This window comes from Neopelma chrysocephalum, unplaced genomic scaffold (genome assembly GCF_003984885.1).
Source record: "Neopelma chrysocephalum unplaced genomic scaffold, ASM398488v2 Primary Assembly neopelma1_96780, whole genome shotgun sequence".
Lineage (NCBI taxonomy): Eukaryota > Metazoa > Chordata > Aves > Passeriformes > Pipridae > Neopelma > Neopelma chrysocephalum.
Window position 1 is genome coordinate 1,240,067 of NW_020925424.1, and position 24,830 is coordinate 1,264,896.

At 39.1% G+C, this 24,830-nt stretch overlaps 1 protein-coding gene across 2 annotated transcripts; it reads right to left on the bottom strand.

Moving 5' to 3' along the window:
- Nucleotides 1–7,741: 7,741 nt before the first annotated feature.
- Nucleotides 7,742–22,863, bottom strand: C1QTNF3 (C1q and TNF related 3). 2 transcript variants are annotated; one of them, XM_027709530.1, is made up of 6 exons: nt 22,676–22,863; nt 17,416–17,527; nt 15,063–15,217; nt 11,425–11,554; nt 10,643–10,742; nt 7,742–9,553 (listed from the first exon to the last, which is right to left on the bottom strand). In XM_027709530.1, the coding sequence occupies exons 1-6, from the start codon at nt 22,757–22,759 to the stop codon at nt 9,394–9,396; spliced, it is 741 nt and encodes a 246-aa protein (XP_027565331.1). In that variant the 5' UTR covers nt 22,760–22,863; the 3' UTR covers nt 7,742–9,393. The 2 variants fall into 2 exon arrangements, with proteins under 2 accessions (XP_027565331.1, XP_027565330.1); XM_027709529.1 differs by having other exon boundaries at nt 22,472–22,851.
- Between the last annotated feature and the right edge of the window lie 1,967 nt (nt 22,864–24,830).

A 24,830-nucleotide genomic window follows, 5' to 3' on the forward strand; every position in this document is an offset into this window, starting at 1 on the left:
GCACCGTGTTTCTCTAAATACTTTTCAGTTTCATTTGTCCCGTGACACCTTGGAGTTTGTATTGAATACAAACGGGCAATTTCTGTTGCGTCACCTTCTTTCATTTCACCTGATGCTGTTTAGTTTATCACACCCAAATAACACCATAATCACACATCGGATAATGTCTGGTTTAAGTGAGCAGTCCTTTGCACCTGCTAATTTGTTGTCATCCGCAATTACAGTGGGTACTCTGTGGCAGAAGCATTCAAGTCAGGACCTTATTGAATTATTTCAGTTTAAGAGAAGTGAGGGTAGCATTTTATAAGCATTAAATCCTATTTGAAAAACTGAATTTTAAGAAACTAAGAAATACACAGACATGAGAGAGAAACAGATATTCTAATTAACTATGAGATAAAGGCTAGTGATTTGAGTCCAGCAAACTCTCCTGAAGCAGCAAGTTGGCCAGCACAAAATATGTGTTAAAAACAAGGAGTCCTTCTCTAGCATGGACTTCCAGTGAAAACAGTGCAGTGTTTTATTTATGCAATACCATTTAATATTTATCATTAATACGCAGCAGCAAATAGGAGGCTGTATGAATTCATCACTGCCAAGGCAATGAGTGTAGGAAAGGAAGTTGTTTTGGGGTTAAATCTGCACTATGGGTGCAAGACCCCTTGTCAGGGTGCTTTTCTGTGCTTTATTGAATTATATCAGTGAATTACTGTCTATATCAATGTTAAAAAATGAAATTATATATACTGTGTGCTATATAAACATTTCTCGCAGAGGTACAGGCACTTCTACAATACAGGCTGGCTACAATGCATGCCGGACTTTTACAGCTGGTCTCAGATTTGTTGGTTAAAATTACTCTTAGCTTTCAGTCCTTTGAAAAAATACCAAGGCAGCAATGTGAAGTTATAGCTGTACACAAAACCTTGATTCTCCCCTTTTATGTGTATACAGTTTCCAATTTAGTCCATCCTAATACATGTTTAAAGAAATACTGCTATCTGTAGAGTTTGGGGGTTTTTTTGTTAAAAGCAAAAGCAAGAATTGCTCACATCTGTTATAATATTCCAAATCTTGATAATTATGTAATTGCTAAAAATGTAACTAGTACGTCATGATGTAAGGTGAACCTCTTCTAGTAAATTCAAACGTATCTGCGTTAAACTGAATTTGAGACCTTTAAAGATTCTCATGGAATTTATGATGGTATTTTTGTGTCCCAAGTTTATCCAAGCTTTCAGGTATGTTTGCTCTATCCCAAAGCCTGCATTCATGCCTTGCCTGAATAGAAGCTGTGCTCCATTCATAACACTTTTTGATATCCACAAAGATGTTGTAGGTGGTACTCCGCATTTCTGACCTCATATTGCATGCTGTTTTGACACACTGTCTCCTGGATAATGTGCTTGTCAAACGCAGCACCTTAATCTCTGCAATTTCAATAAACTCTTCTGTTTCAAGCATCTCTTTGCCTTTCTGTGTTTCTCTGCATCTATATGAGTGTGGATTTGCACATCACTGCTCACTCTCTTAAGTGTACATCCCATCTCACACTGTCAAAAAATCTATCCTGAGGTCATCATGCTCTTCTAAAGTAGCTGTGAATCCATGCTGCTTGCGAATCTATCTCTGTGTGTCTGAGATTATGAATTATAGATTTACAAATACAAGCTCTATTTTATCCACAGAAAGGGATTGTATAAGATGCCCTGTCATTAAAATAGACATAACCTAGAAAAAGTACTGTTTGTGAGTAGTTTATTCTAGTCAGTCATCGAGGTGATGATCTGGCCTTGCTGCAGTGAACAAGCTTTGCCATTAACTTTCACAGTGCCCGAAATTTGCCCCCTGATACTCTGTTAAAAGTAGGAGAACGAATTACTGATGCCTGTGACTGTGTTTTCTGTACTTTGAACCTTAACCCTTGTACCTGAAGCTAAATACTCTTCTTACCTTTGATTCACAGCTGTGACTGTACTTCCATGATTTAGATGAAGAGAATGGCAAGTAGCTTTATGTAGGTAATCCTTATATTGGGTAATCAGGAGAAAATAAATATTTTCCTGTGAGTTTATTATTAACCACTGTTGTACAGACTGGAAAATCTAGGGTGATTCCCAATTTTTCTTCCCTGTATACTGAGCTTTAGGTCTACGCTGGGCACCACATGTACTACTGCTTGGCCACTCTGCCCTAAACTTAATTCCAGGGAGCCATTCTTGATGGATAATGATGTCTGCCACATTCATCAAAGACAATTTCTCCTGCATTGGATTGAGAAACCCTTATTTTCATGAACTCGTTCCATCATCTTGCCCATGAGCCATTTGTGTGCCTTATGGCATTCCTAATACCTGTTCTTTATTTTGTGAGCCTTTAATAATTTGAGAAAGCAAGCATTCTGAGAAGCAGGTAGTCTTGAAGGGAAGAAAGCATTGATCTGAAATGATGCAGTATCTGAAAGATTTTACTCAAAACAACCATACTTCTACTATTTTCTAGTTTAAAAAATGAACAGGAGAGAAATTAAATTTCATCCTGCACTTTCAATCTGCGAACCAGGACTTTTGACATGGCAGAATGGCACAAACTCTGAATTCCAATGTCCTGGCCTGAAATTCTAGTCCATATGGACTTCCTTGATTTTCATCAACTTTACTACGCTGTGAAAGCCTGCAGTGTTTTTTTGTCAAAAAATTGCTAAGATTGGAAAACAAAGCTCTTAGAAACTATTGTAAAATGGAGGTTACTGCTGTTAATTTAATTCTGGTGATCTTTCTTCCATAGTGTGTTCTGTTTTCTATAGTAATTGTGCTTCATTAACTATACATGTGGATGTAGTTGCTGAATGAAGATTTTCTATATATTCATGTCTTGCTATCACATTGCAGTGTATGGGCAATTCCATATTCAGCAAGCATCCTTGCTGCTGGACAAGGCCAAGAAGCAGCATGTGACTGGATGATGGAAGGAACACATTGTGAGACACATTCACAGGAAATGGAAGCTAAAATGTCAAAGATCATTTTAACATGGATATTTCCATTCTTGGTGTTGTAGCAATGTAATTCTTTTAAAACGTTGCTTTTTGTGGATTTTTTTTTTTATGTCTGATGGATTGTTTTCAAAAAAGCCGAAGAATATCATTCCATTTCTTCAGTTTTTCACTGGTTAACACAAAGAGTCTCTTTGTTCAATAAAACTTTGACCCACATGGGTTTTATTGTTCTTAGACTGTGTTCATGGAGGATGGTCTGTCCCATTCCACATGGAGATGCGCAGCACTGAGCCTCTCCCACTGTCATCCTTACTGACTTCATGCCACCATCTGTACACTGAGTTCATCCATCCAGTAGCAGAAGAGTTGCCTAACAAGTTACTTGTGTTGGGAGGAACATGCAATACCAAGAAGTCTCTTCCCACACCTGCTGCCGGTCCTTGTGCAGCCTAAAAGGTACTCAGGAACAATGTACGTACTAGTGAATTAAACAGCAACAGTGCTTTCCATGTCTGTGAGCTGCTGGATTGTATTGTTGTGTTAGTGAAACGGATGGATTATGCAGCTGCATTAGCATAATGGTCCAGTGAATGCCTTTAGCCCATGACAAGGAGTATCTGCCCAACTTCCTGAGTACTACTTCAAAGTTAGCACAAGCCAGAGATCAGTCCCAACAGACAGTTTTGCAGACAGACACCCTGGTACAGATGCTGAGAGAGTTTAATTAAGCCTCATCAGCATAGTCAGATGGTAACTCTGGGACAAAGAATAGACTCTCACACTGCTTTGGTTTTTCGTATCAATTTAACCAGAGGGCCAGATGATGAGGCTTGGGAAGTAGGGCTGTTTTCTGCTACTACTCCTCCTGTTCTGCATAATTCCCTCAAGGAAACAGATAGTGAAAATTAATGGTACTGCAGATACTCAAAGTCCTGCTATAACTGTGTGGTTTGGCCCAAGGACTAAAGGAACTCTTGCCTTTTGGTGTAAGAGGGAACCTGGTCATACTAAGAAGTGCACATTCTACCAAGTTCTTTTAATTTATGAAGATACGTGCTAGAGTATGAAAACCAACCTGGAGAACAGCTTTGCACACTTCCTTTTTTTGCCTCATATTTTTAAATCAGAACTGATCACTCAGTTTTTATTTCCTTTGGTTGCTGAAGCGGAACTAACTTCAAACTAGAGAAACTTTGCTACTGATTCAGCAAAATGAACAACTGTGGGTCTTTTCACACACTACTCAGTGACTCTCTGCATGTTTTGTCCTTGTGTGAATTTTTTTTAAAATTCGAAGCACAAAAAAAGTAATTTTAATAATGTGAACTAGGTAGAAGGCAAAAAAGTTTTAATTCAAAAACACTTTTATTAAAAACTGCTTCAGAAAACAGCAGGGTATAATCTGGAACACTCAGTGAAAGAGAGGGGAAGATGAAAGATCTAAGTGAAAAATTGTGTTCCTTATTTTCTCTTTAGAAAAATATTTCTTTATTTAAAGCCTTCCGTCTGGCTCACAAGGTTTCTAGTGGGACTGAGGCTGCAAACTATTGTCAGTCTGAATTGCTTCTTCAGAATCAACTCAGTCACCCTCAGGCCACGGATTAGTCTGTGAAACTAAAACCACAGACTCTTTTTTTTTCTCAGAGATTTCTAATTAAACTGCTTTCTGCTTTCTTTTAACACCGCTCATGAAACTGGGACCCAGCCCTATGATGCTTTCCCTCAGTTTGGTTTCATTCTGGTTCACATATTTCTTGCACAGAAGTTGTGTTTTACCCCTGCCAAGGGGGTCCACCCAGCACCTCTCAAGCCACACACAGCCCTGTTCTGCAAAACACAGCACTTGATGCTCCTGATGCAGCTGGAGATGAGAATTGCTACCTTGCAAAGATGTCACAGGTAAGGACAGCAGTCCCTGGAGCTCTGGGGGAAGGGAGGACCAGGAGTGGAGGGTGGTGTTTCACACAGAGCAGGGCTCAGCTTGGCTCTGTGTTGGGAAGTGTTTTCTCCTGCCAGGCTGCCAGCTCCTACCACAGAGACAGGACATCACCCACCAAACCACAGCCCTCATGGCAGGCAGGGGCTTGCAGGTCTTGCCAAGTTTTGGTTAAATCTGGAAGCTCAGGGAGTGGGAGTGATATAGATTCATCTTAGCAAAGACAAAAAGCCATTAAGTATACTCCAAATTACAGCTTTTCAGTGGCCAGAAGGCTTCTCAGTCATAACAAAAATTATAAGATACCACTTATTTTATAACAGAGGATAAAACACAGGACATTTTGCCTTGAGGATCTGCTAAGCAAGAGGCTTTCAACTATCAGGAGCAATGGAAAGATGACTAAATTTCGTGAACATTTCTGAGAAAAAAACCCATACATTCCACATGACTTACTGAATATAAAGCTTGTTAATGTTGAGAAACAGGAGCACACACACACAGATATTCACATCAGCTGCTATATTTTGAAGGATGTTTGAAATTAATGTGTAAGTTAACCATTTATTTAAGTGTTACAACACTCAGTCAACAGAGATTGCGCAATAATTTTGCAGAGAAAAGACTGTAGAAATTTCATACAAAACCTAGAAAGTTTTAACCTTGATGCAAAAAATTCTTTAGCTTTAATCTTGCGACTGAGACCAAGTTGTTTTTTGGTTGTCAGATGCTTTTAGAATAATTCTTAGTCACTTTCCACTCTTAGCAGGCCAAGTTGAACAAAACTTGTGAAAACAAAACAAAACAGGTATGGCAAAACACTACTTTCTTTTATATTATGACCATTAAAATGGATAATGTAAAGGAGCTGAAAATAAGTGTATGTCTCACAGTTTCTAAGTGCTTTATTCTGACCAAAATGGATTAAAATGGCTATATCATAAAGGAAAATTAAGTCCCCAAAGAAAACCTTGGGGATTTAAATTTTGTGTATATATGTGTGTGTGTATATATATGTGGGACCCCTGGTGGCCTAGTGGTTAGGATGCAGCACTCTCACCACTGTGACCCAGGTGTCATGGTTTGAAAACAGCCTCAAAATCCAGTTCTTGATTCCTAGCCCCCCTCCCACATCTCAACCCCGTGTGAGATGGGTTTTCCAGACAAAAACACAAGACTCAATATGGGGGGAAAGGAATATGTTGCAAGACTGTACAAATAAATAAATACTTATACTATAATACATTACATATAATCTTAACTCTATTTCTATCTCTACCATGACAATAATATTTACAATGGGCCAAATCTCTTCTCCCTCCAAATAAAAGTCCAGGAGAGAAGAAGAAGAAAAGACCCCTTCCAGTCTCTCAGCAGCAGGTCTCTCTAGGCAGCAGGCTCTCTGTGTTTTTCATGAAGCAGTTGCAGCTGGATCCTTGCCAATGCACACGAGGGAGGCCTCCAAGCCTCTCTCGGCCCTCCGTCTTCAAAACGGGGGTCTTTCCATGGGCTGCTGTACCCCAGACAAGGTTGCGTCACCACGGTCATATCACGAAGCACAGGGGTCTTTGTGATGGTCTGGTATCCTCAGGGGAGTCAAGCCCCTTCACAGAGCTTCTGTGCTCTGACTCAAGATGGCTGCCAGCTTCTCTGAAGCTGCAGCAAGGGGGGGGGCCCAAGGTCACCCCACACACACACATCCCTTTGGCCATCCTGGCTTATCTCTCAGGAGGCCATGAGCTTCTTAGCTCCTCTCAGCAGTGCATACTGCACTCCAAGACTCTTCAAGTGAGTCCAATCATCCTCCTCTCTCTCAGAGGAGTCTCCAGTGAGTTTGGGGAGTTTGGGTTGTCCAGTTCTTACCCCGAAACTCTGTCTCTGTTGCTGGCTCTTTTCTCTTTTCTTCAGACAGCTCTCTGTCTGCCCCAGCTGCATACCGGCTTCTGCTGCTCCTTCGGTCCTTATCAGTTGGCTCTTTGCCACTGCTATTCGGACGCTGCTGTTCTACTGCTGCTCCGTCTGCCGCTCCCAGCGTCTCCCACTGCTGCCTACAGGGGAGAAACTCCCCCAGCTCCTAGCCACAGGCACTCAGCCCAGCTAACACTGTTCCGAGTCCCTGCAGCCCCCCAACCGGGGGCTGGAGGGGGGGCAAAGCCCCCAGGGCTCTCGCCCTGGCTCCTCGTGGCCTCACCACAACATGGCCACTCTTCTTCTAACCACAAGTACCACTGCTTCTTTTCCGGTCCAGAGAGATATGTTTATATTTTGCAGGAGCACTGATTGGGTCAAACCCCAAGGGTCACCACCCCCTGGGGGTTACCACTTTCTTAGTTTCAGGGGGAAAACCTGGTTCAAACCACTACACCAGGTTCGATTCCCGGTCCGCCGGGCAGATGGAACTCGTTAGCCCTGTGAGGCCATCCATCTATGAGAAGGTCACTCTAAACAAACCTACGTCCTGAGGACCTCACTGCCATTGTCCAAGCTTGCTTGGCCCCGGCAGATGAACCTTAGGATTAAAGGGTGGGCTCAGTTCAGCGCAGGCTGTGTCACACCTAAAAAATCCATTGCGCAGGCTTGAAAGGTAAAAGACCTTTCACAAAAATCTTTGTTCACGAAGACTGGTCATTATTATTATTATTATTATATATATGTAAAATGAATATATTTTAACCCTTGATGCTGTCTTTCTTCCATTCAGTAGCAAAATGAATGCCTAGAAAAAGCATATTAATAATTTCTTCATAGTCTCCAAATGGCAAGGTGCTTGGTAAACATAGATATGAACAAATGAGTGATAGTTTTGAAACCATTAATCTTTATTGGATAAATGTATGATTTATAAAGTAAGCTTATTAAAATAACATAGTCTCAGGTTTTGAAAACCTATGTGGTGCAAACCTGACCCAAGTTCATAAAGAAATTATAAAACTCATCGGACAACAGTTCATTAAAGCTAATATTTTCAGTGGTTGATGCATAAAACTAAAAATTCACAAGTCATAATCATCAAGTATCAACATGCATTTTTCTTCATACAATGTGGTTACATACGCTAGGAACATGTAAAAGAACACACAAATTCATAGGGCAGTTTTTGATTCATTTGCTCTGTTGTTGTGCTGCTGATGTCTGCATCCAGTAAGAAAGAATTTTAAATAAATGTTTTCCTAACCCCACCTGCTTGTTGTACATTAATGGCAGGTGACCTCTGTTAAAACGGAATTTATGTTTCAGTAGCTTGTGTGTGAGGAGCAGACAATACATTCAAATTTCAGTACTGACTTTGGTGCTGGATTCAGTGAAGAGAAAATAGCAAGACAGAATTTCAGGCACCCAAATTTTGAAAAGGTGGTGATAAATGTAATGCTGAAGAGTGGCCCAGATTACTGGGACCAGAACTTCTGAGCCAGACAGCATTTGCTTTCACCACTTAAATACTGAACTGAATTAGCTGCTGCTGCTGCTTTGCAATGTCTTTTCCTGAAATATTGGTTCTTGGAAGGCTGCTAGGAAAACTGTATTAACAACTTCACTGTTAAGTAAATATACAATATTATAAGGTACATCCTTCTAAAAGAGCTACAAACACCACAAAGCTTGTGTTTCTCTGTTTGTGCTGTTGGCATATCCTGGTTTCTCTAGCGTATATACCTCTGCTTTGACACCCTGCATTCAGTTACATCAGATTTGAAAAGTTTTAAGGCTAGGAAGAAACATTACAGTTCCCCTGCCTGATCCCCTTCACACTGCAGACTATATTACCTTATCTTCAAGCTGCTACTAAGGCAAGAACTACTAACACTCTTCCATTAAGAGAGAGAGTAAGCATAAATATGTGCTAAAAATCTGTGAAAAACGACACCAGATCAGAGGTTTGAGATGGGAATGCAATAAACCTGAATCATTGACATCTTTATTTTCACATTTTTTTCTTCTATTTGAGGAGCTCATTCTAATCCAGTACAAACTTAGTCCTTTAGATCTGGTCTCAACTGAGCCCACTTATAATACATTCAGGCCTGTTTCCATGATGCAAACTTAAATGAACATGTAATAAGAACTGAATAAATGATTAGAAAAACTTGACTCAAGTGTTCAATTCCTGTCATATACTTAACTAAAGTATATTTACAGACAAAATTGACTTTACTGAGTAAACTGCTCTCTAAATTACTTAAACTCATTTCCTTTGTTTTTCATTCACTTCGGGAAAAAGAGCAGTAGAAACATTTAACAATTCAATAGGTGCAACCCAAATGACAGTACATATTCTGTGACTCTGTGTCAGCTACACAAGGTATTCAGCTCATCTCTGATACACAAATAGCAACACATTGCATCAAAACAAGCCTTCTTGATCCTCCAATGTTGTAATGTTATTACACAGCCCAGTGAAAAATACCAGTTCCAAAAAAGATGTTTCCTCAGATAAACATATGTTGGATAATTTCTCCTTTTACTTGGTTTCGAAAAGAAGAAACCCAGCAAAGGTGGAGAAGCGTTGATGGTCCCCGTGGAGGGCTCCATTTCCCATTCGCAGCCAAACTTCATCTCCCTTGGCGAGTTTTAGGACTGCACTGTTTCCTGAAGTATCTGCTTTCCCTTTGGATTCATAGCTGTGGATGAATATTTTACATAAGTCACCTCTTTGTTTCCCAACAATGATCAAGCAAACAAACAAAAAAATCCAAGAAAGTACATTGTTATCCTGAGCAAAACTTCCTTGAAAGGCTGCCAGCATTTTTTCAGCTTTTATAAGGAAATTGGGAAACTTTCTGCATCTGATCTCCTACTCAAATTTTGCACCTTACCTAATTGCATCATTTTATTCCTTTCTGAAATTCTGGAATTTTAGCTTTTTCCAGGGCACAGGAGCAAATTTTTTGTTTAAAATAGAACTCTGTTCATCACAACACTACAGATTTCCTGTGATGTTTCTTTTCCCTTGAAGTCATCCTGACTAATTTTAAATGCCTCCAGGTCAGGAGTCTGATGTGAGCTGGGCCCCTGTGCTCCCAGCACAGTCAGTGGGCAGAGACAGGCAGCTCACTCCATCCTGAGGCCTTTCCTTGGAACCTAGATACGTTTGATGTGGGCTAACCTCCTGGCTTTGCATGATTGTTGGTTCCCTTGCTTCCACCTGTTGCCTTTTCTGACATCATTGCCTCAGGGCAAAAAAAAAAATAGAGCACTTTTTCAGGAAAGATCTATCAGGAATGAAGCAGCCTTTGGTGGTGTGCTAATGATAAAGCCAGTAAATGGAAGATCTTTGCTTCTTACTCATCCTTACTACTGTAATTTAAACACTTTTCAACTTAAAAGTAAATTGCTCTCCCCTCATCTCTAACAGGACTGAACACTTTGTTATTTCCTATATCTGACAGGCAAAATAAGGATGAAGATATATTTTAGCAGAATGACAGCATATTACTACTGAACTCCAACCCTGACTTGGAGTGCTAATTCCTTTTTCCATAGTTTGAGAAATTTGTGATGAAGGCGTAATTTTAGGTCCAGAATCTGTGGTCTATGCTCCAAATTTTCAAGCTGAGGAGGGCAAAATAAAATAATTCTTCTTATTGGTTACTTTACCCTAGTGAATTTCTTAAAAAAATTAGCAATTTCACATGTCTTGAAATGCGAGCAAGCTATCACTTCTGTAGAAACATGTTTTTTGCATTAAAATGGCCTGGCCCTTCACTTACCTATATAAGCTGAACACTGTATTACCATTATGCATCAGGTACACGTACACTTCCTCCACATCTTCATGTTTCATCATATTGAATGTGAAGAAATACACTCCTGGAAAGGTTACCAAATACATGTTTGCTTCATAGAGGGAGGTAATCATGCTGCAGATTTATGCTTCTTGCTTAGAAAACATAACAGCTGAGGACAAAACTGCCTTCCAGTTATCAGTGGGTATTTTGCTTCTGCTTATAGCATTCCAAAATCTGCTTAATTTTAATTCTCCATATTGCAGGGGTTGTTCTTCCCGCATCACAGCTGCATAAGATGGGGGATAGATGCAGCTGAAAAATAACCCGGTAAGAATTGCAATGCCTCATTTCCAGCCACACATCTGTTGCAGGTCAGCTTACAGCTGAACTGGGGGAAGAGGGGAATGAAGAGAGTTACTAGAGGCAGAAGGTGGAGGAGGCAACTGTGAAGCTGCTGCTGCTACAACATTCAGACTGTGGTTCTCTCATCACAGTGGCTGAAGGCAAAGTCCTGCTCCCTCCCCAGCCCTGACCATGCCTCTTCCTTCTGCCTTTGTGCCAGCACTAGTCTCACTGGCAGGCAAGACCTCTCTTGCCTTACTCAGTTTTCAGTTCATTTTTCTCGAAAGTAGATAGCAAGAACTACACAGAGCAAATCTCATCAGTGCCTTGTGCAAAGGCAGTTAAATAGTGTCTCATCATTATTGACCACACTTCTCCCTATAGCTCCAAGAATTGCATTATTTTGTTTTGAAAATGCTTACCATTCACTGGAGCACCAAATCTCCCAGTCATGACATCAAAAAAATTTCCAACGTTGGTTTCAACGCTACTGAAGATGATCCCACTGTTCTGGTTGCTGAAGTGAGTAGCCATCGAAGCCATGAATGCGACCTGCAAAAATCCAGTTCTTATTCAGGCAATCATTCATGAAAAGCACATGTGTAGAGCAATCAACTACAGATTTTTTTCCCTGTATTTGCAGTCTGTTTATTTTCCTGACAGAGATGTTCTTCTAGGGCTTGCTCCAAGGCCAATAAACTCCAGTAACAAAACTCCCATTGAATGAACCTGGAAGAGTCTAGGCTTCTTACATTCAATTGGACTATTCATGACTGTAAAGTAGGTGTATGTTCAAGTGTTTGCAGTTCAGAACCTTCGCTTCAAATTTTATCTACTTTTAAGTCTCTGTAGGATGATGCAACAGAAAAATGGTGTCAAAATGGATGGTGTTTCTGACAGAAGTGCTTTATATAGTTTTTATACATTCCTCAATGCATTTACACTGCATAGTGCTTTTAATTGAATGTGTGAAAATAAATGATGCTTGGTAAAGTACATACAGATTAGTGTTTCTTGCTAACTACCTTCGAGATGCATTAAGCAGTTTTATTAATGGTTCTCTAGAAGTGCAGCTGCTAAGACTCAACATTCACAGTGTTTGTTCTCTCTTATCAGTTACCCTCAGTCATGAAAACAGTGGTGGAGACCAAAAGAGGAAACTAAGAAAGTGCAAAATGTGTTTCGTCTTCAATTTTACTTCTTGTCATCAAAAATGTTTCATAGGAAGCAATGCAAAATGTCCCGCATTGGACAACTCAAATTACCCTCAGCAAGATACCAGGGAATGACCCTGCCAGCTTGCATGGTGAGGAGCAGGGGTGATCTTTTCTGTGAGTGTATGATCCCCCCTCATCTGACTGTCAGTAAATGAGGTACAGGCAGAATTGCTGAACTTTGTTGGATGAAGGTCACATAAAGACTTGTCTATTTATTTCTATCTCAACATTTTACATGACAAGTATTCACCTGCAGTTGTTACAGCCCATCACAAAAATGACAATTTTTGGTGTCATTCCAGTTACACTGGTATTTAAAGAATAAAAAACCATCCCAAAATTCTTTTGATTTCAGATCCAAATGAGAACAAAACCAAAACAGACAATCAAATTCAAGTCTGGATCCAACAACGGAAATTATTAGCCATCTGTTCAGAAATTTAAGGAGCTCCAGATGTGAGCTGAAAGCTTGGGCTGATTTTCCTTATCCCTGCATGGATGCATTTTCTATGATGGCAAATTGTTAACATCTTGCTTCTCAGCCAGGATCACATCAAAGTTCATCATGTGTTAAAGGAAAGCAGCTGCAGTGACAGTTTGATGGTATTTGTTGCTTTTTGTCTAGATTCCATTTCACAGTCTCTTTGACCCTAAGCTACTTCCCTTGGGCTGATCAGAAGAGCTGAAAAAGGCATCCTTTCTTCCTAGGTCTCATTTAGAAGTAACATGTCAACAGGGATACACCAAGTTTTCCAAAATAATCCTGTACTTAAAAGAGTATTGTATTCAAAAGTGTTTTCTCCTATACCTACCCCAACTGTAAAATTGTTAAGCATGATGCTAACAAGAAATGATATGCTATACCATAAGAATTTTTAAGCACGTCTTTTAAAAGCAGTGATGGCATTTTATTTGGAAATAGGTATTAAAATATGAGGGTTTTTTATTCATCCTCTTTCATTTTTCAGTTTTAATTAAATTACTACTGTTATCTTTATGTAAGAAAAAATAGTGATAGTTCATTTTAAAATTAAAAAAGGATATGTGTTGAATGGAATCATGTTTTCAAGATATTCAGCTATATTGTGAATTCCGGCTCATTCTTTAAGATTACTAAAATAATTCTGCTTTATTACAAAAGTCCATCCATTTTTGAAACTGTATTCATTGTGAGTCGTATTCTGTGCAATTATTCCATCTTCATGCACCCCTTCAGGGTGGGGAATTCAAACATACACAATTCCAAGAAATCCAGAGTAATTTTTCCACACTGCACCTGTTGGTTGTACTGTTGATTTTACTGTTAATTTTCATGCCTTTTATGAGGTATAAAATATATATGAATGACTGTTATTGGAAAACAATATCCTTCAGTTAAGAGGGGTATATGTGGAAACAGATCAGAACATCAGAGGGTTTGAAGTGCTATTTATCATTGTGGTGTGTGCTTTATCCCATTTTGCCCCTTCTGTGGTGAATTTGGTTTGGGGGGGTACAAATCAGCTCAAGGCTAAGACGATTCCACTTAAGAGTGTTTGCTTGAGGGAGGATGTAACCTCCCTCATAGTTTTTGGAGATCTATATACTCTCTGGTGTCTAAAATGCCATTTGTCCAAGAGCGGTAGTGATTGTCAGATATAGCCGAGTTGCTATTCAAGATCCTAAGAAATTATAATGGAAGCTTAGATGCTTCTCTCACATGTGGGCTGTCTGGAGATGAATCTGACTGCCATCGCTTTCCCACACAAACGCACCCAGTGCCTTCTGAAGTGTTTTAGGATTCCCCACGCCAGCTGATGTGACCTACAGAAGTTCCCTTCATTGTGGGAGGTGGAGACCAGGAGGAATGTATCTCAGTGGCTTGCCCCATGCATCTAAATTTTGCCTTTAGCACCCTAGCTGCACTATGTCATAAAGGCAGTCAAGTCTTCCTGCTATTGCAGATGAACTGCTTGAATATTGCTACACTGTGATATACAGTGGGGGCAAGTAATTTAGATCCCCTTTGCAACAGCAACCAGGGGTCTTAAGTTATCCAAATGCCATGTACTTTTTGTTGCTTTAAGAACAGGACTACAACGTGTCTCTGCTGTACTTCATGTATATATATAGTATGTAAGTATATACACATATACAAGCTCTCTGCCATCTGCCAAATTCCTGGGATATGAAGAAGCTCTAATGCAAAAGCTGTGAGATTATGGCAACAGTCTCGAGCTCAACAGCTCGAGCTTGAACCCTGTTCATCTGGCTTTTGGGTTTTTCATTCACAGACAGAACCTACAAGGCCCCCAACATATTTAAGGTATCTAGAGATATAAATATAAAAAAATCTACCAAAGGGAATTTTTTAAAACTAGAGGACTCTGTCTGTGCTCAAAGGTTTGAGACCATACTTTGAGGAGCTGGATACATTTGCTTCTGAGAATCTCACAAAGCCTGACTGTCCTGAGAAGTGTGAGTGACTCCTTTACTCTTTTCATATGCTGTAGGAAGCACAGTTATTATGTGATACAGCTTGGTAGAAAAATGATAGTCCCAGCAATTCTCCTTTAATAACTTAGATACTGGCTTTTTGCCCTCAGAGAGAAGCATATGTGTTTCTTCCTGCCCATTTCTCAGCTGAATTCGAACTCTAAAGAAAGACTAAACCCTTTCTTTTCCAGGAAGATCTGGCAGAGTACATTTGTCTATCAGGACAAGGGCTATATACGGCTCTTAAAGTATTCATTTACAGGGGGATTTACTTCTTAATTATTTTACAGTAGTAAGGTGCTGTTTTTCTGTGAAGGAAACCATAACTTGAGATTTGCTGCAGCCAACATGAGCCAGAGAATTTGTACCTGTAGCTCTGGGGGAATCCCAGGATAACCCTTCTCGCCTTTGGGTCCATGATGGCCACGCTCTCCCCTTGGTCCCATATCTCCTTTGTCTCCTTTCTCACCTTTGGCTCCTTCCTGACCAGTTGCTCCATTATTTCCGTTGTTTCCATGATTTCCTGAAAGGAAGCAAAGCTTCTGTTTAATTTAAATCATGTAATGTATTTTAACAGGTAAGTGTGACAGGGTCCTCTTCCACCCGTTTGCAACACATCTAATCTTCAGTACCATAAACCCCAGACTGGGCTGTGATGGATAAGAAACAGCTGTGTGCTTAAACTGAAGGTGAAGGTTTTGGTGAGCAAGTTTCCAGAAGGACATAGACTGATGTTTAACAGTTAACCCTCATGCTGTCTTGGTGTTGCTGTATAACCTGCCATTGTCTCAAGTCATTGCTTTGCTGAGAAGTGCAAGAAGATCTCAGCAGATGTGGGGCTCAAGGAAAGGGAAAGCCACTGCCTGTTGACACATACCAGCTAGCTTGCAAAAGCTCTCTTGCTTTCCTTTTGTGTAAAAACTTACTTCCTGGTAATTCAAGTTAATTATGGTAGGATAAGATAGCATTGAATAACATTTTGCTGTATTTAAAACACATCCACACAAATGAAGAGTGGCTGTAGCGTTAACTAGCTATATGACCCATCTGTGCCAAAAACAGGAGAGTGTGCATTCTCAGACTGCTGGGTGCTTGAAGGGGTTGATGACTGCATGCTTCTAGATTTAAAGAGAGACTAAATTTTTATAATTAAGCTTTTCTGAGATGGCTTATTGTAAAAAGACTCATTATAAAGCATATTCCTGCTTCTGCAGTATTACTTACTCCCTGATGTTTACGGAGGAAATTACTGAGCAAATGTCTGTGCAACTGACAGAATTTTAAAGTTGGCTAGAGTTACTGAGCAATTATTATGCCTCCTGCAGCAAAAGCCTGATCTTTCAACTCAGGGGATTAATTAATGTCATCATTATTCTAATTCTACCTGAACTGAAATTAGGTGCTTTGTAACTCTGCTTGTTCTTTGATTATTCTCTCTGGTTACAAATTTCCAAGAAGAATAGCATTGTTTGAGATCACATCTGATGATAAAGTGGTTCTTCAGATTTTTTGTATTGAGAAAAAAATTACTTCAAACAAGGAAGATAAATGGTGAAAGAAATGTAAATTTTTGTTTGGATAGAGGAATCTTTAACTCTTAAAAATAACAAGAATGATCTTTATGTAAAGCCAGAACTACTTTTCTACCAGTTCAGAACAGAAGTCTGCAAGCAACATTGGATTCAATCAAAGGGAAAAGCAACTGCTGTTGTTCCCCTTACAGGCACAACAATATGAAATCCAGCAGATGAAGGAGACAGAGAAATTACAGGGTGCAGAAGGTTGCTGCCAGCCGTTTGTTTGTGGCATCCTGTAGTGACAAGAAAGTGGGACTTGGATACATGAGAAAAGGATTAGGCCACGTCCCAGTATGTCCACTGCAGTCTCAGAAGTGTGGGTCTAGTATAAAATCGTGTCCTGCTCCTAAGAAGTGAACAATTTATTAATAAGTAGTGGGTCACTGAATTTTGTTTTTAATGTGATAACAGAAGATGTAAGCTTTTGAAGATGAGACAAGTCTGTTGGTCAGTGATGTGTTCATTTATGTTACACATCTACTTTAGGAATGGTGATTTTCAAATCCCTGAAGGTAGCTGCATACAACTAACTTTTTCCCTTCTCTAGGCTCTTCTATTTCCATACCAATTATCAGATCAAAGTACACACTTTTCTTGTGTATCCTGTTCTTCTCTGTGCATTTTTAATGGGGGGGGGAGAAAAAAGGTAGCATTATTATGGAAGACAAGATGAAAGAAGGAAATGAAGGAATTTCTATGAGAGAATAAAAGTATATGTGTCTCTGAAAAATACTGGCTAGCAATATGCTAGATGAAGAAAATCTCTTGAATACAGTACACAGTAACACAGCTGGATATACAAAGGTGATGGCAATAATCAGCTCCAGGGAATAAGTTCTTCCAACTTTAATGGAATTTTCATGCTGCTTTAAGAAGAGAGACTAATTTGCCCTAGAAATGTAATAAGATTACTTTCAGTATGAATTTGTGAAAGCTGAATTTTAATAACAAACAGGTTTTCAGTGGAAAATACTTGAGAATATAACTAAAAATATATGTCTACCCAGAAATTATAGAAAAACTTGTTGCTGAATCTGTCCCCAAATACTGATATTTGGGCCACTCTTTGATATTTCATAGAATAGCCTGGAATTTATAGCCAGAAATTAGACTAATCAAAAAATTAATTAAACTTCATCTTTACCTGGCATCCCAGGGGGCCCAGGAGGTCCTGGGGGCCCTTGGTAGAGTCGAACTCCAAAGTCACCACGGCAGCAGGAACTACAGTCTGGATTCTGTGGTCCAGGCTGGGGGGGCTAAGTGCACAAAAATAAGCTTTAAGTAGCTCATTCATGGAGGACATCAATCTTATGCATGTTGGTTACAGGATCTTCATTATGTATTCTCTGTTTATATATTTGGTAAGTTTTCAAAACATTTCTTATCTGGGCTGAAATCTCACATGCTTGGGTTGACCCTGAAGATGTTATTTTTGGAAGTTTTAAGGGAATATCTCTTGAAGTGTCCTAAGAGCCATATGAATATTAAAAAAAATCAATTTATCCTGTCAATTAATGAGGGTTTAGAAAATAAAATGATACCAAGTAATGAAATTTCGATGGATATTTCAATGAGATTCCCATCCTGATCCCACATTTCAACTGACCTTTGATGACAAACAAGCTTATATGCCCAGAGGATATATTAAAAAAAGGCTGTGCAGCATATTCCTATTCATGATCCCAGACCTGCATATTTACGGGCTACTAAAGTTAGGAGAACCTAAAAAAGTGCCAGGATACAAAACAAAAATTTGAACTTACTGCAACACATGGTGTTAGGGGCTTCTGATTATTTGTAGTGGTGACTGGGTAACTATGAAAACCTATTTGCATGCTGAAACTAATATAGCAGCATAAATAAACTAATGAGTTTATTATATGCAGCTCAGCTACTGTAGCAATAGTTTAATAGTAGATTTGTTTAAGTGCTTTTCTTTTTCATATTATTGTATTTATACTAATGGAGTCTCATTCAATTCTGACTAGATTTCATAACTAGGCTTAGTCACCACAAATCTTCCAGTGGGTCAGCTGAGGTAGAGGTCCAGGGTTTGATTTTATTTCTCTACCTCTTCCTTATTTGTCCTTCTTTGTTTCTTTGCCCCTATAATTCTTTGCTAATATCCTGAGATGCAAACCTGCAGTTCTTAAAATCTAGAGAGGGACACTTACACCAATCCAACCTCTACTTTTCTCTAATAATTCTACTATTTGTCTTCCTCCCCTTTCTTTCCCCTCATTTTTATCATTGTTAAATTACTTTCCTAATGCAGACTTACTGGTTTAATGGCAGCAAATGAGCCTCTGGTGGGATGGGAGCTGTCAAATGAACACACAGATATGCTTATTTCTGCCCTCAGCATCATCAGCTGACTTCGTCTGAAACACTAAAGCGTTCTGCCTGCGTTTTGAACAATAGGAAGCACACCCCCAGAATTCATTAATTTCAGGAGGCTTTGGAGTTTATGGATTCAGAAAACACCTTTCATGCCACAACCAAAATACTGCAACTCCTCCACTGGGACATATGCATGCTCTCTCCAGCTGGAACCAATGATGGTGGAGTTACCATGGGAATAAAGGCTGACTTGACAGCTAAACAAGTATCCTTCATATTCAAAGAGTTATGGAAATGTTAAGACTTGCCAATGGGCAGAAGGGCTTCATATTTATGGGGTTTGGTCAAGGCTATGCTTTTTAGCTTAATTCTGGACAAGGTCCATACTTTCTGAGAAAAATGAGCTCTGACTCTTGCACTGTCTGTTCCCAGAGAAACTCTTTGTATGTTTCTTGCTGTTTTGTGTCTCCTAGTTGTTAGGAAGGACATAACTGACAATCACCCAGTATACTGTTTATGATTTTCCTACTATGAGAGAAGAAGTAGGCCTACTTTTCAGCTCATTTTCAGTCCTTAAAAGGGAGACAAGTACAGGATGACTGGAATTGTGCAAGCATTTTGTACCCCCTAAAATAATAATGATTGTTGCACTGAGATTAAAATCTCTGGTTCTTTTTAGATAGTAGTTCATATTCATGTTAAATGGGAAGGCAAACTATATACACACCTGCCAAGAGCAAATAAGTCATACCAGCTTAGAGATACCCAAAGACTTAGAACTGTGGGTTTTTGGTAAGGGAAGACATGAATCCAGCAAAGTGGACTGCATGTGAGACTCTCTCAAGTCTGCCTGCAGGTGTGATTTGTCTTTATCACACAATGCACTGAAATCCTAAACAACATTATTGGCTAACCAGCTGTGTTATCATAAAAAATGAACTAGTGCCAGTCATAAACAAGTGTTATTTGGCATTACCTTGAAAAAACTCATTAGGTTTTTACATGTGAAATGAGGCAAGTCCTGCCAGTCTGTTTGTATGCAAATAGTTCCACTGACTTCAAAATCACTACTTATGCAAGTCATAAAGTAATATTAACTCATTATCTTTACTGATCTTTTCACTAAGAGGAAAAAATATTCACAATCAGCTGCCAAGTACAATGAATATTCAGGATACTCTTTTGATCTCTAAAAACAGAGAACTTCATGAAGAGTATATTTAAAGGAAAAATGTGTTCCTAAAGTAAAATTACACTCAAATGTGACACAGAGATTAATTACAATCTACTTGCCAAAGGCATTCCATGTAGCCATTTGTGCATAAATTTTATCACACAGTGAATCTTTGACTTTACTGTCAGAACATAAATATGATTTAGGAGCTTGTGAAATGCATCTGCCACATTGATATCCTAATACAGATAGAAAACTGGAAATATTTCTGCTAAATTTCCTGTGATTTAGTATGTAGGAGAAATTTCTAGGCAACAGATGGTCTATAAAATCCCCTCAATTTAAAGCTGTGAACAAATCATAATTGGAGACCCAGCCCTTTTTAACTTCGTGATCAATTTTGTGAGTTTCTGTTTTATGGTCTAAGACAATTCAGAAAACGAGTAATGCACTTCCACAATTCTTGGCTCCTGTTCTGTAAAATAGTGTGCCTCTGTGGGCACTAGTGCCCTCCGTGCATCCTCTCTAAGCAAAGAAACAAACAAAAGTTGCCAAAATTCAGGGTAAAACACTACTTGGATGAAGAATATCTAGAGACTTTGAAAGAACAACCTGAAAAGGAAAAATGGTCTGTCATGGCTCCCCATAGTCACTAAGAGTTCTTGTGCTTGAGAAATGCACATATTTCACATAAGTTAACAGCAGTGTGGAAACTGACCTTGCACCCAGTGGAAGCAAAGATAACAGCAAAGATAAATGCTATTATCTCTGTTCTACAACAAAAAATGGGGCTTTTAAAACATTTTATCAAGAGGGTAAAACTCTCCATCCTAAATTCTCTCTAGCTGGGTAAAGCAACTCCACCTAAAACAACCATGAAAGTAGGAACTTAAGGATTGAACAATTTCTACATAGCTCAAGGGGAAGAGACAGGTTTGAAATGAATTAAAACATGTCAGTGCCACCTTTGTTTTTAATCTGCCTAGAAATTCCTGGAGTCTGGAACTGGAAAACACCTATTACGTAAGCCACTCTGTGATTGATTATCCCTGTCATGCATCTGTTAGTTCTCCATTTCATTCCAGTAAGCCAAAAATTGCATCATTTAACAAAAAAAGAATGCTTCTTAGAGAAGGTCTGGCAGGTAAGTGACTGCCACCAGCTGTACTAAGACTCACTGGGCTCATTTTTAATGTCATAGCCTCTTCCCCCAGCAGGCAACTCCAAACATACTGCATTAAACCCTCTGACGAGAGACACGTGCATCCCAAACACAGTGACACTTTCCTTGAGGGAGAGTTTGACCCCTATAAAGTTATAATTTTGTATTAAATCCTGAAATTACGTATTAAATCTGAACTTATGTTGATTTAAAAGGGAGTCTTTTTAGGTGCCAGTAGTATATAGCATGGAGAAAGCAGCTGTAGAGAGGACTGCACACACTAGCTGGCTCTTTGGACTGTGCACCTGATGTTTTACACTGTTTATACACTGCAAGCACAATTTAACATGCCTACAGTTACATATCTGCTTTGCTGAATGCACTGGAGGAACATTTAACTCCTGTCCAAGAAGTACAAAATGCAAGGCACTATAAAATTTTAATACAGGGAATACAGTGGTGTATTAAACCTATTCCTATATTTGGATGTGTTTCAGTTCTTCAAGCTTAGGACAGGATTAAAATCAAATCTCTTATTTGCTTATCATGTTAGTATTCAACACTTGTCTGCATGTCCTTGATTTTGGCAATTCAAAATATCATAGTTTGATCTGAAAGAGTTTTAAAAAACCCAAATTATAAAAGTTGAACTATACAGGACTGAAACACTTTTATCAGCTAGAGGAATAAAACACTCATGTTCTTGCTGTTTCTAAAAAACATTGGTAAGAAAAAAACTTTGTTTGAGTGGAATTTTGTTTTGCCTAGTGCTAGAAAAAGCTTCATCTTCTGCCCTTCAGATTTTTTTCTTTTAAATTTGTACTGCAATATTTTATATATAATTAAGTTATAACATTTTCCCTTTGATGTAATCTAATGACTACAGTATCTAAAGTAGCATGAAAGGCATAAAAAGATTCCCAGTTTAAAAGGCAGATACTGCAGATGATTTAGAATTTCACTGTGAGTCTTTTTCTTCTGAAACTCTCTCAAGTAGATATACATTACTAAATTTATTACATTAGTCCCTGTTTTTTCAAGCTACTCCTTAGAATAAAATTTTTGAACAAGCAGAATTTCATTATGTTTCTCTTAAGCTCAAAAAATATACTTTATATACATCATTTTCAAGTAAAGTTATTGTCTGCTAATTGAATCTTTCCAAATACCTCTAGAACTCTGTAATTTTCTATCACATCCCTATGAGTTAGAAAATTCTAAAACTTTAATATTTTAAATAAGTAATACCTTGGGATAATTAAGAAACTATATATCAGAATATATGATTTCACAGGTTCACAGTTTCATCAGAACAAAGGGTTGCTGTCTATGTTGAAACCAGTGTCCCCAACCACTACTGGTTCTACCAGCTAATTAAAAGATCCTATAAAGCAACCCAGCAGGATACAGACCAATACACAGCTTTAATAACAACTATTTCATAAATATATCACTAATAATATTAGCAAAAAAAAAAAATCTCATTAGCTTTAAAGATATCTTTAGAAGATTAATTCAGAGTACCTGGACTCTATCTGAGGTAGTCAGTTCTACATCATCTACCTCTGGTCTCAGGACTTTTTGGTCTGTAGAAGTGCTATTATCAACAGTCCACTCTATAAGTTGATTCCGCTGTTTCAATATTTCCCTGCTTCTGGAACCTTTATGACCAGTCTGGTGGTGACTTTGCAATATTTTGGCCACTGGTTTATAAGATCTTCTGCTCACCTCCATGTATTCATCTTGACACAGGCAAAATGGAAGAAAAAATAAAGCCAGTAGATGCCAACTGATGAAATCCTTCTCTGCCATGTTATTCAAAATAATTTTTCAGGAGTCCAGCAAATGTCTTGCAGAAGAACCTCTTTGCTGCACCAGGAGTTATGTGGTCCCTTCAGCTTTTCCACTAGTAAGCCTGGCACTGAGACCAGTACCAGGTTTTATACGGTTGCATGCAATAAATAAAACTAAAAATGCCAAAGTGACAGGATCCTTCATCCAAAATCAGTCATGCTCCTTTAAACAAACCAGGCATTATTCACCACTTCACCACCACAAGGAAAATTGATTTGTATGCTGGAAATGACCACAGCATTTAATGGACTCCTGTGGTTCCTATTTGGGGGCATTAAAAAATGTAGCACCTTTCCTTTGGCATGTTTTTGTTTAAGTGTGAAAAAATGTGATGGAAATGGAGAACATGTGGCTAATGGTTTACGCTCCTTGATTAGACATGGAAAGGCTGTGAATTCACACTCTTAAATGTCTTTTGGACACAGTTACCTTTCTTATTTGCCAGGAAATTCACACACACAACTGCGTCAGCCCAGTCCGAAAAATCCTTCCAAAAGCAATTAGGAAACAAAAGCACAAGAGGAGCTTTTGCATATGATCCTGACCCAATGGCTGTTTCTGACTACGCTTTTCATTCACTAAAAGAAAAATATTGAATTTCTGTCAGTTGGCCAACACTGGAAGGAGACTGGGTAAGTAGCTTTGAAAAACTGGGTTGAATTCAGATTCACAGAGCCCCATTTCTCAGCATTAGTTCAACATACTCAGCCAGGCAATATTTTTTCCCTTGAGTTCCTAATGTTTTCCTAAATGCAATTGCCAAACCAAGTTTTATATTTTTGCTGCCAGGTAAATATAAATTTACCAGGGGCTTATTTCAGACTAAAATAATCAAATTATGTATGTATAATAATAATATCCTTATTTTAGTTTTTCAACCACCCACCAGTATTCTCTAGAAAGCCACAACTGCAGGATGCAGTTCTGCTTACACATTCACATGCACACCCAACCTTCCCAAGAGCAATTAACTCCTTGGGCAGTGAGAAACTCTGCACCAGTACATGGCTACAGCAACATTGCTGAAGCATCAGTCCCAGAAATGATCCCTGGCCATGCAATGTGATGGACTGGCTTATACTCAAGTTATTCAGTGCTGACCCCCCTGCTTAGCTTTTGTTTGAGGCTCCTCTGTGTCCTCTGGAGTGCTCTGTGGCCCTAAAGTATCCCTCTTTTATTTATTTTTTGTTTTCATATTTTTTCTTCTTGTTCATCTGCCTGATAAACGTGAGGATCAAGGTGCAGGGTGCTTCAGTGGGTATTTTTAGAGCATGAGGCTGAAGTTACATGCTCAGGGATGGGATGTGAGGGAACTGGGAGTACCAGGAGGCTGTTGGGATGTTGGTGAGTGCTTCATCCCTAGAGAAGGCAGTCTCAGAAGCTAATGATCCAGAAATATTACCCAAGCTAAGTCTTGATGAGGGAAATAGCACACTCCGAAAGACATCCTGGGAACAAAGCAGGATGTGACCAACAGGAAGGCCAAGACCTGCCAGTGATATGAGATGTTAATGTATTCAATAATGTAGAAAACCTTAAGCATACCAAGATGCTACGGGCAGCAAAGCATAACTCCATGGACACTGCTAGAAAAATGAATGAGTTTCATTTGCTAAAATACCTTAATGTCAGCGACTGCAGCTGCAAGGGACACCCACCTCATCTGTCTGCACTCCCCGGCATGATACTGAGATGGGGATGAGCTGTGGAGCGTCTGCAGAAACTAGGCCTTATCTTAATCCTTGTGAAATCACAGGAAACCCCGTGTTTGACTTCAAGTGAGGGGAATAAGGCTCAAATAGCAGTGAATTTGAAAGAGGCTATGGTTCTCCTGTCAAAATGGAAAATGAGCCCAGCAGACAGATCTGTGCAGATTGCTCATTCTGACCCCTGTAGATGCTGGAAGGGATGTGCAATTGATGGATGGTTGCTGAATGATGGTGAGAAACCACTATCTGTTTCATGTTCTTATTCCTTCTGTGGGGAACAGCAGGACAGGTTAAATCACAGGAGGAGACACTGGCTGGAT